The sequence below is a fragment of the Pelodiscus sinensis genome, chromosome 22 (assembly GCF_052426305.1).
Source record: "Pelodiscus sinensis isolate ZL-2025 chromosome 22, ASM5242630v1, whole genome shotgun sequence".
Lineage (NCBI taxonomy): Eukaryota > Metazoa > Chordata > Testudines > Trionychidae > Pelodiscus > Pelodiscus sinensis.
This window is the reverse complement of record NC_143073.1, coordinates 22010779-22025554: the sequence shown is the minus strand read 5'-3', so window position 1 is coordinate 22025554 and position 14776 is coordinate 22010779. Positions and strand designations below refer to the sequence as shown.

At 56.7% G+C, this 14776-nt stretch overlaps 2 protein-coding genes across 2 annotated transcripts; both read right to left on the bottom strand.

Moving 5' to 3' along the window:
• Nucleotides 1-1163: 1163 nt before the first annotated feature.
• Nucleotides 1164-2123, bottom strand: LOC102451689 (free fatty acid receptor 3-like). Its single transcript, XM_075908242.2, has one exon. It carries the CDS (start codon nucleotides 2121-2123, stop codon nucleotides 1164-1166), a length of 960 nt encoding a protein of 319 aa, XP_075764357.2.
• Nucleotides 2124-8073: 5950 nt separating this feature from the next.
• On the bottom strand, nucleotides 8074-11109 carry LOC102451457 (free fatty acid receptor 1-like). Its single transcript, XM_075908011.2, has one exon. It carries the CDS (start codon nucleotides 10976-10978, stop codon nucleotides 9992-9994), a length of 987 nt encoding a protein of 328 aa, XP_075764126.2. The 5' UTR covers nucleotides 10979-11109; the 3' UTR covers nucleotides 8074-9991.
• Between the last annotated feature and the right edge of the window lie 3667 nt (nucleotides 11110-14776).

Genomic DNA, 14776 nt, shown 5'->3' with positions numbered 1-14776 from the left:
GAGGCTCTAAGATCCACCAGTAGATCCCGATCTACTGGTTGGTGACCACTGCTCTAAGGCTTTAGGGGGCACACAGGGAGGCGTGACACCCCCCACACACACAACCCCCACACACATGGAGTGGGGGTGACACACACGCACACTCCTGGGCACCTCTCTCACATGGAGGTGGGAGGAGATGACCAGCCCACCCTCCCATCCACCCAACTCTCCCTGACCAATACTCTCTGTCCATTCTGGGCTGAGCCCCTCTCTCCTGTTACACGGTGCCGTGTCTTCCAGAGGCAACGCATGGGTGGGCATGCAGGGTCACACTGCCCCCAGGTTTCTGCCAGGGTTCACACGAGAATGTGGCCAGCTGTGGTCCTTGGCACCGTGCAGGTGGGAAAGGATGGGAGCTGCTTCCAGATGCAATGGAGGAGCACAGGGAGTGAAGGGGGAGGAAGACAACCTGGCCTATGGGGGGATGAATTTCCAGCTGGCGACTGTGATGCATTTCTTCATGCTGAGGGGAGCACTCGTGGGGCTATTGCTCTCCTGTAGCTCTGGGGTGAGCTCTGCATGGATCTCCAGGGGCCTGGCCAATTGTCCTGAAGTGCTGCCATCCTGGATGGTTGGACCCATCCCATCTCTTGGCCCTAGGTGCCCAGAGCTGGTGCTCCACCACGGGCCCTGAAGAGTCCATGCACACAACCTGTTGCTTGATCTCCTCCTTTGTCCAGAGCACTTTGGCCATTTCCAACACCATGTGGCTAGGGTACAGCAAAGAGGCGCGCATCTGCCCATTTGTGTTACTGGCACTGGCTTGCCGGAATTGCAGGGACATCTCACAATATGTGAAATCCCAGGAGGCGTAGAGGCGAGCGCTGGGATGCTGCAGTACAGGATATTTTCCTAGAAGATTGCATGGTTATTTAGTAAGAGTGCGGGGCCGTGTGGGAACAGTGACTCAAAAGGGAAGCAGCTTGTGCAAGTTATTGTGTACATGTAGCTTTCGGAAATTACACCTGATTAAAGGGCAAACAGAATCCGAAACAACTTGCAAGCACAAAGAAGCCCTAATTTGGGAATATTCCCTCACCGCCTTCAGTTCATGGCAGGCAGGAACCTCAACACATCCCAGACCTGGTGGAGATGGAACTGGGCTCCCCACCCTGTCCATCTCACTGTACCATCTGTGAATCCTCTGTGACCACATTCTCTGGGGACTCCAGCCAGACTCTAGGGCAGAGCCAGCCGAGCTGCAGTTTTTCCCAAACTGCCTGCAGGCACTCCCAGCAGATCTTCTGGAAAGATGAGGAGGAGAAGTAAAAGATGATGGGATCTAAGCTGGCATTGAAGGTGCTGAGGAGCACAGCGTAGGTTCTCCACTCTGGGCTCTTCTTTTCCACGTATCCCACCACATGGGAGATGTTGAAGGGGGCGAAGCAGACCACGAAAATGAGAAACGTGGCTGCCACCAGCCCAATGGCTCGGCGCTTCCTCCCGGGGCTCACCAGGGGCAGGGAGCGGATGATGGAGATGAATCTGACATAGCAGAAGGTGGTGATGCCCAGTGGGAGACAGAAGAGGATCAGGAACATTTCCAGGCGGAAGGGCAGCAGGAGGGTCAACTGCTGGTTGTTGAATGTGGTATAGCATTGGGTGAGCTGGCTTGCTGTGTCATTGTCCCTGCCCTGGTACTGGACCACATAGACAATGCTGCAGTGGGAGAAGGCAGCCAGCCAGAACAAGACCACAGCTACCATGGCGTAGGCCGGCCGGCGTCTTGCCTTGTAGCGGATGGGGAAGGCTACACTGAGGTAACGGTCGACACTGACGCTGGTGAGCGAGAGGGTGGTGAGGTAGATGCTACTGAAGAAGAGGAGGCCGAAGAGAGGGCAGAGAAATTCTCGCATGTTCCACTTCATGTCCCAGGAGGCCTCGGCGATGCGGACAGGCAGGAAGGCCAGCAGCACCAGGTCAGACACCGTCAAGTTGAGGAGCAGGATGTCGGCTGGCAGCAGGCGCCGGCGGGCCTTCACCACAAAGGCGCAGAAGGCCAACAGGTTGAGGGGCAGGCCTGTCACGAAGGTCACCGTGTAGACAGCCAGGGACAGCTGGTTGGAACTGTTGAAAGACATGGCAGAAATATGGGGCGGCAGGGGCTGGGTTGCCAATACCAACACAGGATCCGCTAGGGATGGAGGTGAGAAGGTGTCCCCAATAGCAGCAGAGACTCACCAGGCCTTGGGACAGGGATGGAGGTAGGGCTGGGTTGCCAATAGCAACAGGGCACACGCTAGGGCTTGAGATAGGGATAGAAGTGGGGTGCGGGGAGCCACCAGACCTTGGATGGATGGAGGTAAGACAGGGTTGCTAATAGCAACGGGACACACACTAGGCCTTGGGGCCAGGATAGATGGAGGTAGGGCTGGGTTGCTAATAGCAACAGGGCACACACTAGGGACAGAGATGGAGGTAGGGCTGGTTGCCAATAGCAACAGGGCACACACTAGGCCTTTGGCTGGACGGGGGACCAGGCTGCCAGTAGCTCACCACCAGGAATCTACTAAGCCTTGGGGTGGGGCTAGAGACAGGCTCCCAGCCAGGGTCATCCACTGTAAAGAGAGAGACGGGGGCGTTAATGAGTCTCCTTCAAGATCAGTCTGTAGACAAACTCCCTGTGACCGGGGCAGCCCTTTGTCTGTGCAGCTCTTTGCACAGCGGGGCCTGGGGGCAGCTGGGTGAGACTGTAACCCCTTTACGTAGCACTAATAACGTACAGCGCCTGGCACCCTGGAGTCCTGGGTCAGAACAGGGGCTCTGGGTGATAGCGTGACACACCCACTATATAGCAATAATGGGGTACAGCACCTAGCACTAGGGGCCCTGGGCCAGGGCTGGGGTGCCAGGGTGCTCCCATAATGCACAGCACTAAGAGCATGCAGCACCTGACCCAATGGGGTCTGGGTCCACAATTAGGGCTCCTGGGCACCCCCATAATGCACCCAATGAATGGAACTAATAACAAACAGCGCCTAGCCCAAGGGACTGGGCCAGCCTGGGGACCCCTTGAACCTACCACAGGAAAGATAAGAATATTACTAATAATTCCACGTGGTAGGAAATTTTCAAAAGCACTGACCCCTCCGCCCTCCCCCAGCCCTCAAAACTTTGTTCTCTGTTTTGAAAGTTTTTCCAAGAATTGGGGGGGAGGGGTTAAGAAATCCAAAGCACCTCCACATTTTGTCTCAGCTTCCTCCTCAGCTTTTTATTCTCACTTCCCCTTCCCCCCCCAAAAAAAAGAGGGTGTGAAAATTAAAACAGTGAGTGAAAGTGGGGAAATAAAACACTTTTGCTCCCCCCTCAGATTTTTATCGCATGTGGGGGAGGGGACCCACAGATTCCAAGGGACTGTTATGGTCATCTAGTTCCACACTGAGCAGGTCTGAGCCAGGAGCCCCTGCCGGAGTCTGGCCACTGGTCATGGATCACTCTTTAGCTGAGGTAGCCGGCCCCTGGGCCCAGCACCCCACGGCGCCTCAATCCATCGTGACCCCACCTTCCAGCTCCGCTCCAGCACTCAACAGTGTTCATGTAGTTCCCAACCTAGAGCAAAACTGTGGGCTGTGCCCACAAAAGCTCATGATCCCATCGACATGTTTTGTGAGTCTTTAAAGTGCTACCAGACCATTTGATGTTTTTTAAGTTTATCCTGTACAGACTAATTCGGCTACCCCCTGAAGTGTTCCCCAGAACTGTTAGGCTACGTCTACACTGCAGGCTTCTTGCGCAGGAACTGTTTTGCGCAAGAGTTCTTGTGCAAATAGTCTTCCGCAAGAGCACGTCCGCACTGCCATGTACTTTTGTGCAAGAGGTGTGCTTTTGTGCAGGAGCATCCATGGCAGTGTGGATGCTCTCTTGCGCAAGAAAGCTCTCATGGCCATTTTAGCCATAGGGCTCTCTTGCGCAAGAAAATCATGTTGTCTGTCTACACTGACTTCTTGTGTAAGAGCTCTTGCACAAGAGGGTTTATTCCTCGTGGGGAGAGGAATAACTCTTCCAAAAGAAGCTCTGTTTTCTGACGCTGTACTGTAAATTTATTTGTGCAAGAACGTGTGCGCAGTGTAGACACCCAGCAAGTTTTTGTACAAGAACAGCTGTTCTTGCGCAAAAAGCCTGCAGTGTAGACGTAGCCTTTGTGTTCTGCAAGAGCCACTATAAATCCACCCAGCCTAGCGCCTCTCCTCACCACGGAGTGCCAGGAGCACCAAGAGTTCCCCCTCACGTGTCTCACTTCTAGGGGGCTCTAGTTACCTGCTATTCCCAGCTCTGTGAGGGAAGTGAGGTCTAGTAGTTAAAGCGGGAGGGTCTACGAGCAGCTGCACTTGTTTCCAGGTAATGGCCCTTGGAAACAAAGAACAACGGGCAGAGGCACCCAGCTCTCTGTTCGTGTCTAGTGACTTGTGCCTGGGGCACTGAGGCCTAGTGGTGGAATCCAGATAGAGGGACAAGGGCAGGCAGATGCCACTCTGTGACCACAAGGACAACAATTGCCACTCCCATGAACTGAGAAATGCAAGCTCCTGTGTTCCCAGAGAAACCACAACACAGAGATCTCCCAGGGTTATGAGGAACAGAACCCTGGCTCGTAGGGAAAAGGTGCACGGAGCCAGACCATCCCTGACCCTGGTCCTGATCCTGATCAGAGCTGGTGTCCCCTTCAGAGGGAAAGACCCAGGCCCCATTCCCCACCCATCTCACCTCTGAGCTTTTCATTCACTGGTCTCTCCCTGATCTATAAAACCTACCAGGACCCAGCCCCTCAGAAGTGGGGGAGCTGAGGAGGCTGGAGATGGATACAGCAGGGCATATGGGGATGGATAGACAGGTAGATAACTTCAGTGCAGTCTCTTACCCCATCTCAGTCTCCGATTCTCTCCCGGACCAGTGCTCTGTGCACAGATGCTGTCTTTTGTGGCCCTGGCTGGTTAAATTAGTCGCCTTTCTGAGCAGGGTCGATGTCACAGCTGATAGGAATGATGCTCTGCAGCCCAAAATAAACCCAGGTGTGAAGCAGGAAGAGGTGACCGGACACCCAGCTCTCTGTAGCCCTCACTGACATCTGTGCCTGGAAACTCCCCACCCTCCCGAACAAGGTTCAAGCACTGGACACCCTCTCCTCACTGCTGATAGAACCTGGCCCTTAGCCTCCCCTGCTCTAGCTACTAGATCCTACTCCATCCCCTCCCTCAGAGCGGGGGAATAGATCTCATGCTTCGTGCTCTAACTACTATACCCCACTCACCTGCCAGATCTGAGGAGAGAACCCAGAAGTCCTGGCACCTGGCACCGCTCTCTTCTAACTAAAACCACTTCCCTTGAGCTGTAGGAAGCAAAGCCAGACTGCCTTTTCCTTGGTTCCTTTTCCTCTCACTGGAGCATGACCTCTTGTACCCTCAGCTGTTCTGACACGGATCAGCCCACTAGTGTCCCTTCCCCCACCCTGAGGGGTACAGGACTGACTGTGGGAGCTAGGCTCTGGGCATTCCCGAAACCAGACGGCCGGGCACTGCACGGACACCCAGTGAGCCCCTATGAGTAGCTCTTCCCCAACCTGGAAGGCACAGGACCTTTCCCCTCTAGTGGGTGACAGCTCCAGTCTGGCCCCAGGGCTGGGGACTGGCAGGTTTGAAGGGGCAGGGAATAGCACACGAGGTCTTTCCCCTATTGGGGGTACCAGCTCCCATCTGGCCCAGGGCTGGAGACTGGCAGATTTGGAGGGTCAGAGAATGGCCCACGGGGTCTTTCCCCTCCAGTTTTGCTCTGGTGGCTTAGAGGCCAGCACTCCCTCCCCCCTGCCAGTGTCCCGGGACACAGAGACTTGCACAGACAAACCGCCCTCGGCGCTCCTTGGCTGAACTGGACGTGTGGGGTCTCTCGGCAAGACCTGAGCAGCCAGGGCAGAGACGGGGTTATTGGCCCCAGGGTCCTCAGTGCAGAGGTCCCTCTCCTCAGATGTCCATCCTCCTTCCCTCCTCCCCACACTCTGACCCCGTGTCAGCTGCAGCTGGCTACAAAGCTCAGGCAGAGAGACATTGAGGGGGTGAAGCTGGTGGTCCCTGAGGAGCTGTGACAGTTTCAAGGAGCCCTGTGCCCACCCACAATAGTGTCCAGGGAGCCCTGTGCTGCTTGACAGTTTCTACAGACCCTAGAGATAACTCTGATGTTGGTAGGGGGCCTGGAGCCCAGAAGCGATAGTTTCAAGGGAGCCCAAAGTCACCCTGGAAAGTTTTGTGGGGGACCTGGGCTACTGTGACCATTCTGAGGGAACCCCGAACCCCCATGATCATTTTGGGTGAGCCTCGGTTCCCCTGATTGTTTCAAGGGAGCCCCGAGCCCCCATCATCCTTTCTAGGGAGCTCCAAGCTGCCGTGATGTTTCGAGGAAACCCACTTGTCTCTCTGGTGATTTTGGAGAAGCTCAGGACTCCAGTAGTTTCTAGGAACTCCACCCTGCTTCCCCTCCTAGGAGTTCCTAGGAACTGTGCCCTGGACAGTTTCTAGGTGCCCAACCACCCCCTCCCACAGCAGTTTCTGGTAAGCCCTGGAAAACGTCCAATCTTGCTCCAAACCGCAGGGAGGCTTGGTGGTTTCAAGCAATTTCTGCTTTTGCAAGCCCAAGGAAACCAAAGGGAGGGATGGGGGGAAGGAGGGTGTGGACTGGTCCAAATCCTTCCCCTCCTGTCCAGCAGCACCGCTCCGACAGCAGCAATGTCAGTGCCCCGGCCCACAGGGCTGGGCAATACCACTCTCACCTGATACCCACCTCGTAATCAGAGGGGAGACTGGCACAGGGCAGACCCAAGAGTGCCTGGTCATTGATTCTTACCTGCCTGGGTAGCGCCAAAGCCAGGCCGAGGGAGCAGCCAGACTGGGCTTGGGGCTCCGAGACCAAATGGGCCCATTGGAACCTGCATAGGAGAAGCTGCATCAAATGCACCTCCCGTTCTCCCCATTTAGATAGAAGGAAACTGAGGCTCGGAGAGAAGCAGGGACTCGCCCAGGGTCCCACAAGCAGCTGGGAATAGAACCTACGTCCTGCGTCCCAGCCCTAGACCCCACTAGGGTAACCACTAGACCCCACTGTCATCCCAGGGCTGGGATAGAACCCAGGCATCCCGGTTCCCAGCCCCATTATGCCATAAGTGCAGAGCATTCATTTCAGTGGGGATCTGACCTCAGTCCAATGATACCTACAGTAACGATATTAATAATTAACGACCCCATTGGAGCTGGGAAAATGCTATTTATTCAGTCAGTCAGTGGGAGGTAATGGACGGCCCATGGGCAGAAGAGTCAGCAGTAGGGTGAAGCGGTGAGACCCCAGCTGGGGGTCTGGCCCCATTGCATCTATTTGTACCAATTCATTGATTAACCCTGGGTAATTCTCTGCATTATTCTGTCCTAGGGGCTTGCAGGAGTTTACACAAACCATCCAGCTCTGAAGCTGCAGTTTCCTCACCCAGAGGTTTACGAGTGCCCTTGCATTGTGCTTTGGAATATTTCTACATTCAAGTTACGCAGACACCGTGGTGACCTCGGACATTTCTTTAGGGCATAGGTTCCCAAACTGCGGAGCGCGCCCCCCCTGGGGGTGTATGAAGACATTCCAGGGGAGGCGTGAGGCAACCCAGTCCCCTCCCTCCCTTGGTCAACCCCCTCCCAAGAAAGAGCCCGGTCCATCTGGTAAAAAAATTCAGAAAATACCGGACATCTGAAATGTCCGTTATTTTCTGTTTTTCCTGGCTCCGGCATCCACCAGAACACAATGCAGCTCAGGCTGGCTGGGGCGGGAAGGGGGAGGGAATGGGGGGGCCTTAAAAGGACCGCCTTAAGAGGGCAATGCCTGATCGTCTCTTAAAAGGGCAACCTTTTTTTTTTTTGGTCAACAACTTCCTCCCCCCCCCTTTTTTTTTTTACACTGGTCCTATGAATTAAAGGGGCTGCAACTGTTTTTCAGCCCCGTTCAGTTCCTCTTTTTTTTTTTTTTTTTTTTTTTTTCTCAAGTTTTGCTGATTTTTGGGGGGGGATAAAGGTTTCTCAAAAATCAAAAAGGGGGGGCATGATGCCAAAAAGTTTGGGAATCACAGCTCTAGGGCCTTACAACCAAGAAATCATAACCTCAGTGCTAAAATGTAGCCACTGCTGGGGTGGAGCACCTGGGGAACAACTGTGCAGCATAGAACTCACCCAGTGCAGACCTACAGGCTGGAGTTTAGTCTATTCCCCAGTAGTAGGGTTAGCCATACAGTTTATTTCGCTCTTTCAGGGGATCGTGGGGCGAGGGAGTCTGGGTCATCCCCTATATCCAGTTCTCTCAGGGTACGTCTACACTGCATGCTTATTTTGAAATAAGCTATTCCGGAAGAAACACTCCAAAATAGTATATTTCAAAATAGCACATCAAAATGAGGCTAAGGGAGACTCCCCTAATGTGGATGTGCTACCTCGATTTAGAGCCCCAGAAGATGCTGGGAAGTAATTACTTTGAATGGCCCTGGGGAGGAGCTATTTCGAAGTAGCCACAGTGGAACGTCCACACAACTGCTATTCCAAAATAGCTATTTCATAAGAGGCGTCATTCCTCGTGGAATGAGATTTACGGAAGTCAGAATAAGCTGCCCGTTATTTTGAATTTATTTCGAAAGAATGGAATTGCTGTGTAGATGCCTGCATGGTTATTTCGGAATAACAGCCGTTATTCCAAAATAACACTGCTGTGTAGATGCACTCTCATTGTGGGATCTGGCCTATGGGGTACGTAATGATCCCCATGAAATCTGCACCCTACTGTCACGCCCCAACTGGAATCCCTGTCCTCCTTTCCAGCCTGTATGAGGGCCTAAAACAAAAGCCCATGTAGCACAGGCCTGGTCTGAGGCCTGAGGCCTAGCTAACAATAGACAAATCCTGGCTAACATAAAGCAAAGCTAAGCTATGAGCAAGAAGCAGGCCCCAGTTCACAGAACTTGGCATGAACAGGGCTGAGGGTGCAAAACACTAACTGGTAATAGGCCCTGGTGTAGAACAGTCATTGGTACTGGTCATAAGTGCAAAGCACGTGGTACCAACAGCTCATTAAAAGAAGACCTTGGTACCCACTCCTCACAGATACCGGCCCAGGTTCAGGAGAAGGTGTAAAATGTGATTGACTGAGATGATCCAATCAAACCCAAGGTGCAGGGTGATGGGTGGTCTCTAATAGCGTCGGAGGGTGGCAACGTGATACGTCGGGAGTGCTGCGTAACTTGTTTGAACCTGTATACAAGGTGGTGTCTTGGGGGGGGCAGTCTTTGGATGATCTAGGGGGCAGTGGAAATTTCCCATTGATTGTGCCATGCCATTATTACGAATGTGTAGTGGTTCGGTAGAGTCTACTGGCAGCTATGTACTTCCCTTAACAATACACCTTCGATCCTTATGTGGCTTGTGGTCTTTGGGGGCTCTCTCGGGGTCTGCGGCGCAGACACGGCACATACCACCGAGCACGCCTGCAAGCAGTCTTCTGGATCATCATCGACAGAGCCAGAGACCTGTGAGGACACCTTGGCAAAAAATCTTGACCCTGCTCTGTCAGTGACTAACTGCACATCCGAGTCTGGGATGGCCCCAGACCATCTGACCATGCATGGTCACAGTCACGACCATGCGCTTATGTCTCAACGGAAAATGGTGACATCGAAACCATCAAAACCAGACACCTCCTTGTCCCACGTGGGCTATGTCCTGGCCCAAGCATAGTTCTTAGACTCATGTGCCATCCAAGGGCAGAGACTACTAATCCCACGGGGAATCTGTAATGGTCATGAATTTCCTGGTCGTTGGTCTTGCGTCCTCTCCAAGATCGGACTACTAACCCCATGGGGAATTTTTAAGGCCCATAAGCAGCCGGGTCCCACCGCCCATCCAAATCTTGTCCCAACGGAGTTGGTGTCTGTGTCCCATGGTTACTTGGAGCTCCCCACCCCAGGGCCTGTGGTCCCCCAGGATGCACCGCCCTTCTCAGGCTGCGCCTTGCCCGCCTCCCTGTCACCTAGCGTCATCTTCTGCCAGAAGGAGCTGCAGCGCTGCCCCACCGAGCGCCACACCCAGGCCGGGCTGTGGTCCTTGGTCGAGGAGAGAAAGTAGAAGATGAGCGGGTCCAAGAAGGCATTGCAGGCTCCGGGCAGCATCGCCACCTTGCGCCACCAGAGGTTCTCGCCACGGGCGTAGCCCACCACGTGGGAGAGGTTGTAGGGGCCAAAGCAGAGCACAAAGATGGAGAGTGTGGCCACGGCCAGCCGCACCGCCCGGCGCTTCTTCTGCTGGTGGAGATGGGACTTCATGAGGACGTGGATGCAGCCGGCGTAGCAGAAGGCCGTGATCACCAAGGGCAGGAAAAACAAGGCCACGGAGAGCTCCAAGCGGACCGGAGCCAGCAGGGCCAGCTGCTCGGGGCTGAACTCCTGGTAGCAGGCAGAGCCGTTGCCCGTGAAGAGGGTGGCGTTGGCGCCCAGTGAATTCTCCAGGATGGCCAGCAGGGCACCGTGGAAGCTCACCAGGCACCAGATGGCCACGCAGACCAGGCAGGAGTACAGGGGCTTCTTGCAGCGCCGGTAGTGGAGGGGGAAGGCGGCGCTCAGGTAGCGCCCAGCGCTGACGGCTGTCAGGAAGCAGGCGCTGGTGTACAGCGTGCCGAAGTGAACCATGCTGTTGAAAGGGCAGAGGAAGCTGGGCGGCGACCAGTCAGGCCAAATCACCTCCAGGATCTTCAGCGGCAGGAGGAGGATGAAGGCCAGGTCGGAGACGCAGAGGTTGATCATGTAGATGAGGTTGGGGGTGAGGCGGGCGCGGGCGCGGCGGTAGAAGATGAACAGCGCCAAGGCGTTGGCTGGCACGCCCAGCAGGATGGTGAGGGAGTAGACGGCCAGAGTCAGTGTGTCCAGCGGACCCATGGTGCCAGCTCAGCGGGGGATGCAGGATGGACACATCTCGACCGGGGCTGGAATGGGAAAGGGGGTGAGCCCCCTCTGCTGCGGCCCCTGGATCCATCTCCTATCCATGCCCCATGGACAGGACCCCTACATCCACTATAATCCTGTCCCGCGGCTGCGGCCCCTAGATCCACCCCCAACCCCTGCCCCCTGGCTGCATCCCCTAGATCCACCCCTACCCGTGCCCCCTTCCCCCTGGCTGCATCTTCTAAATCCACCCCCACCCCTGCCCCCTGGCTGCATCCCCTAGATCCACCCCCAACCCTGCCCCCTGGCTGCATCCTGTACATCCACCCCAAACCCTGCCCCACAGACACAGCCCCTACATCTACACCAAGCCTGCCCCACAGCTGTGTGCCCTCAATCCATCCCCATCCCAGCCCCACAGCAACGCCCCTAGATCCATCTCCAGTCCATGCCCCATGGCTGGATCCCCTGCATCCACCATAACCCTGCCCCACGGCGACATCCCCTAGATCTATACTCAAACCTGCCCCCTGGCTGCATCCCCTAGATCCACCCCCAACCCTGCCCCCTGGCTGCGGACCCTAGATCCACCCCCAACCCACCCCCATCCCTGGCAGCACTGGCAGCCCCTCCTGGCTCAGCATCTCCCGCAGCCTGCCACATGCCCTCAGCTATGTTGCCCATGAAGCTGTTGAACAGAAGCATAGCCAGTGTGGGTCCCCCGCGCATGACGCCCGCCCAGCCTGGCCATGGGGAGCTGCAGTTGGGGGACAATCCTCCACCCAGCTGGGCCCCCGCCCTACACGAGCTCCATCCAGGCTGGAGGGCCCCCGCTTGTTAATGAGACGGGAGACTGTCAAAAGTCGTCGTAAATCCCCAGAGCAGGGGTCTCCAACCTTTTTAAGCACGAGATCACTTTCTGAATTGAAGTGCAATCCAGGATCCACCTCAAACCCAAACACCCTGCCCCTCGCTTCCTTCCCACCCCTTCTCCAAGGCCCCGCCCCTGCCCTCTCCATCCTCCCTCACTGTTATCAGGCTGGGGGCAGGGATCTGGGGTTCAGGAGGGGTTCAGGCCCGGGACTGGGGTTCAGAATGCAGGCGCCAGGTGGCTTCTGGGTGGGGGTGCAGCAGGGCTACGGCAGGCTCACTTCTACCCTGGCCCTGCACCACGCCCAAAAGCAGCCAGCGAACTCCCTCCATCCCTGCCCCCCTCAGCTCTGTGGAGGCGGGGTACAGAGTGGAGGGGGGGCACCCTGACATCAGCACCCCCTTCATCTTCTTCCCATGCCCTGCGCAGCAAGCAGGCGGCTCACGGGGGTGAGGGGCACCTCCAAGGCGGAGGGAAGGAGCCGCACAGCAGTGCTGAGGGGCAGCTGACACTTGACAGCCTCCCGGCCAAACCTGTCCGGATCAATTGTCAAAGGTTCCAAGATCTACAGCAAACCCCGATCGAGCACCTGCTTGGTGACCGATGCCCTAGAGCCACCCGTCCCCGTTCCTGCCCCACGGCTGCATTCCCTGCCGTTGGCCACTTCCCCGCAGGTGTGTTCCCTTAATCCACCCCCCATCCCTGCCCCACGGCTGCGTCCCCTAGATCCGCCCCCATCCCTGCCCCACGGCTGCATTCCCTGCTGTTGGCCACTTCCCCACAGGTGTGTTCCCTCAATCCACCCCCCATCCCTGCCCCATGGCTGCGTCCCCTAGATCCGCCCCCATCCCTGCCCCACGGCTGCATCCCCTAGATCCACCCCCATCCCTGCCCCACAGCTGCAACCTCTAGATCCACCTCCATCCCTGCCCCACAGCTGCAACCTCTAGATCCACCCCCATCCCTGCCCCAAGACTGCATCCCCTAGATCCACCCCCATCCCTGCCCCACAGCTGCAACCTCTAGATCCACCTCCATCCCTGCCCCACAGCTGCAACCTCTAGATCCACCTCCATCCCTGCCCCAAGACTGCGTCCCCTAGATCCACCCCATCCCTGCCCCATGGATGGATTCCCTAGATTCCCCCTCCATCCCTGCCCCACAGCCATGTTCTCTGCATCCACCCTGTCCCTGCCCCATAGCTGCATCCCCTAGATCCACTCCCATCCCAGCCCCACTGCCATGTTTCCTGAATCCACTCTGTCCCTTCCCATGGCTGAGTCCCCTAGTTCCACCCCATCCCTGCCCCACAGATGCATCCCCTAGATTCACCCTCATCCCTGTCCAACAGATGCGTCCCCTAGATCCACACCCAACGCTGCCCCACAGATGCGTCCCCTAGATCCACCCCATCCCTGCCCCAAGACTGCGTCCCCTAGATCCACCCCATCCCTGCCCCATGGATGGATTCCCTAGATTCCCCCTCCATCCCTGCCCCACAGCCATGTTCTCTGCATCCACCCTGTCCCTGCCCCAGAGCTGTATCCCCTAGTTCCATCCCCCACATCTCTTTCCCATAGCTGCATCCCCTAGATCCACTCCCATCCCAGCCCCACTGCCATGTTTCCTGAATCCACTCTGTCCCTTCCCCATGGCTGAGTCCCTTAGTTCCACCCCATCCCTGCCCCACAGATGCATCCCCTAGATTCACCCCCATCCCTGTCCAACAGATGCGTCCCCTAGATCCACACCCAACGCTGCCCCACAGATGCGTCCCCTAGATCCACCCCATCCCTGCCCCACAGCTGCATCCCCTACGTCCTCCACCATCCCTGCCCCATCTCCACGTCCCCTTACTCTTACCTCTCTCTAGTCTCTGCTGCCCACACCTGCACTCCCACCTGGCCTGGCCCCGGGGACGTGACAAGCTGCTGTGCCCGTGGTCGCTGGGGGCGTGGATCTTTCTGCTCCCAGGTGGGATGAAATTGCCCAGAAAGAATTGCTCAGCCAGGGCAGCCTCATGTCCTGGCTACGCATCTGGGCCATAAAGCCATAAAAGACTATGGAGGTTCCGGGGGCTGCCCTGCCCCTCGGGCCCCTCTGCCTCACGCCCCATTCCCAGGGGAAATGATTGAAGGGGGCAGAACAGACACCAAGGTGGACGCAGAATGGGATCGTCCCCACGGAGACCCCAAAGTGGGACGCAGACAGAGCCCCCCACCCTGCCCCAGTACATGGGACTTACCCCATTCTGAGAGGTGATTTCCCCCACTTCCCAGGCAGCTGCTGCACACTGATCCCTGTATGAATGGCTCCCCAGCTGCTCCACCCCAGAGGTGGCTGCATCTCAGCTCTGGGCACGCCCTGCTCTCCCCACTCCCCAGGCAGTGTTATGTGTGGCTGTTCCCTGCACTGCCCCACCCCAGAGGTGGCTGTATCTCAGCTCTGGGCACGCCCTGCTCTCCCCACTCCCCAGGCAGTGTTATGTGTGGCTGTTCCCTGCACTGCCCCACCCCAGAGGTGGCTGTATCTCAGGTCTGGGCACGCCCTGCTCTCCCCACTCCCCAGGCAGTGTTATGTGTGGCTGTTCCCTGCACTGCCCCACCCCAGAGGTGGCTGTATCTCAGCTCTGGGCACGCCCTGCTCTCCCCACTCCCCAGGCAGTGTTATGTGTGGCTGTTCCCTGCACTGCCCCACCCCAGAGGTGGCTGTATCTCAGGTCTGGGCACGCCCTGCTCTCCCCACTCCCCAGGCAGTGTTATGTGTGGCTGTTCCCCGCACTGCCCCACCAGGGGTGGCTCCCTGGCTGCTCTGGCGCAGAGCTAGGTGTATTTCTTGGGGACTCTTAAAAGCAGCTGGCTCCTTGTTAATGAAGAGCCACGCAGTGAAACATTTGTGTGTGCTACAGGCATTTTCTGCCC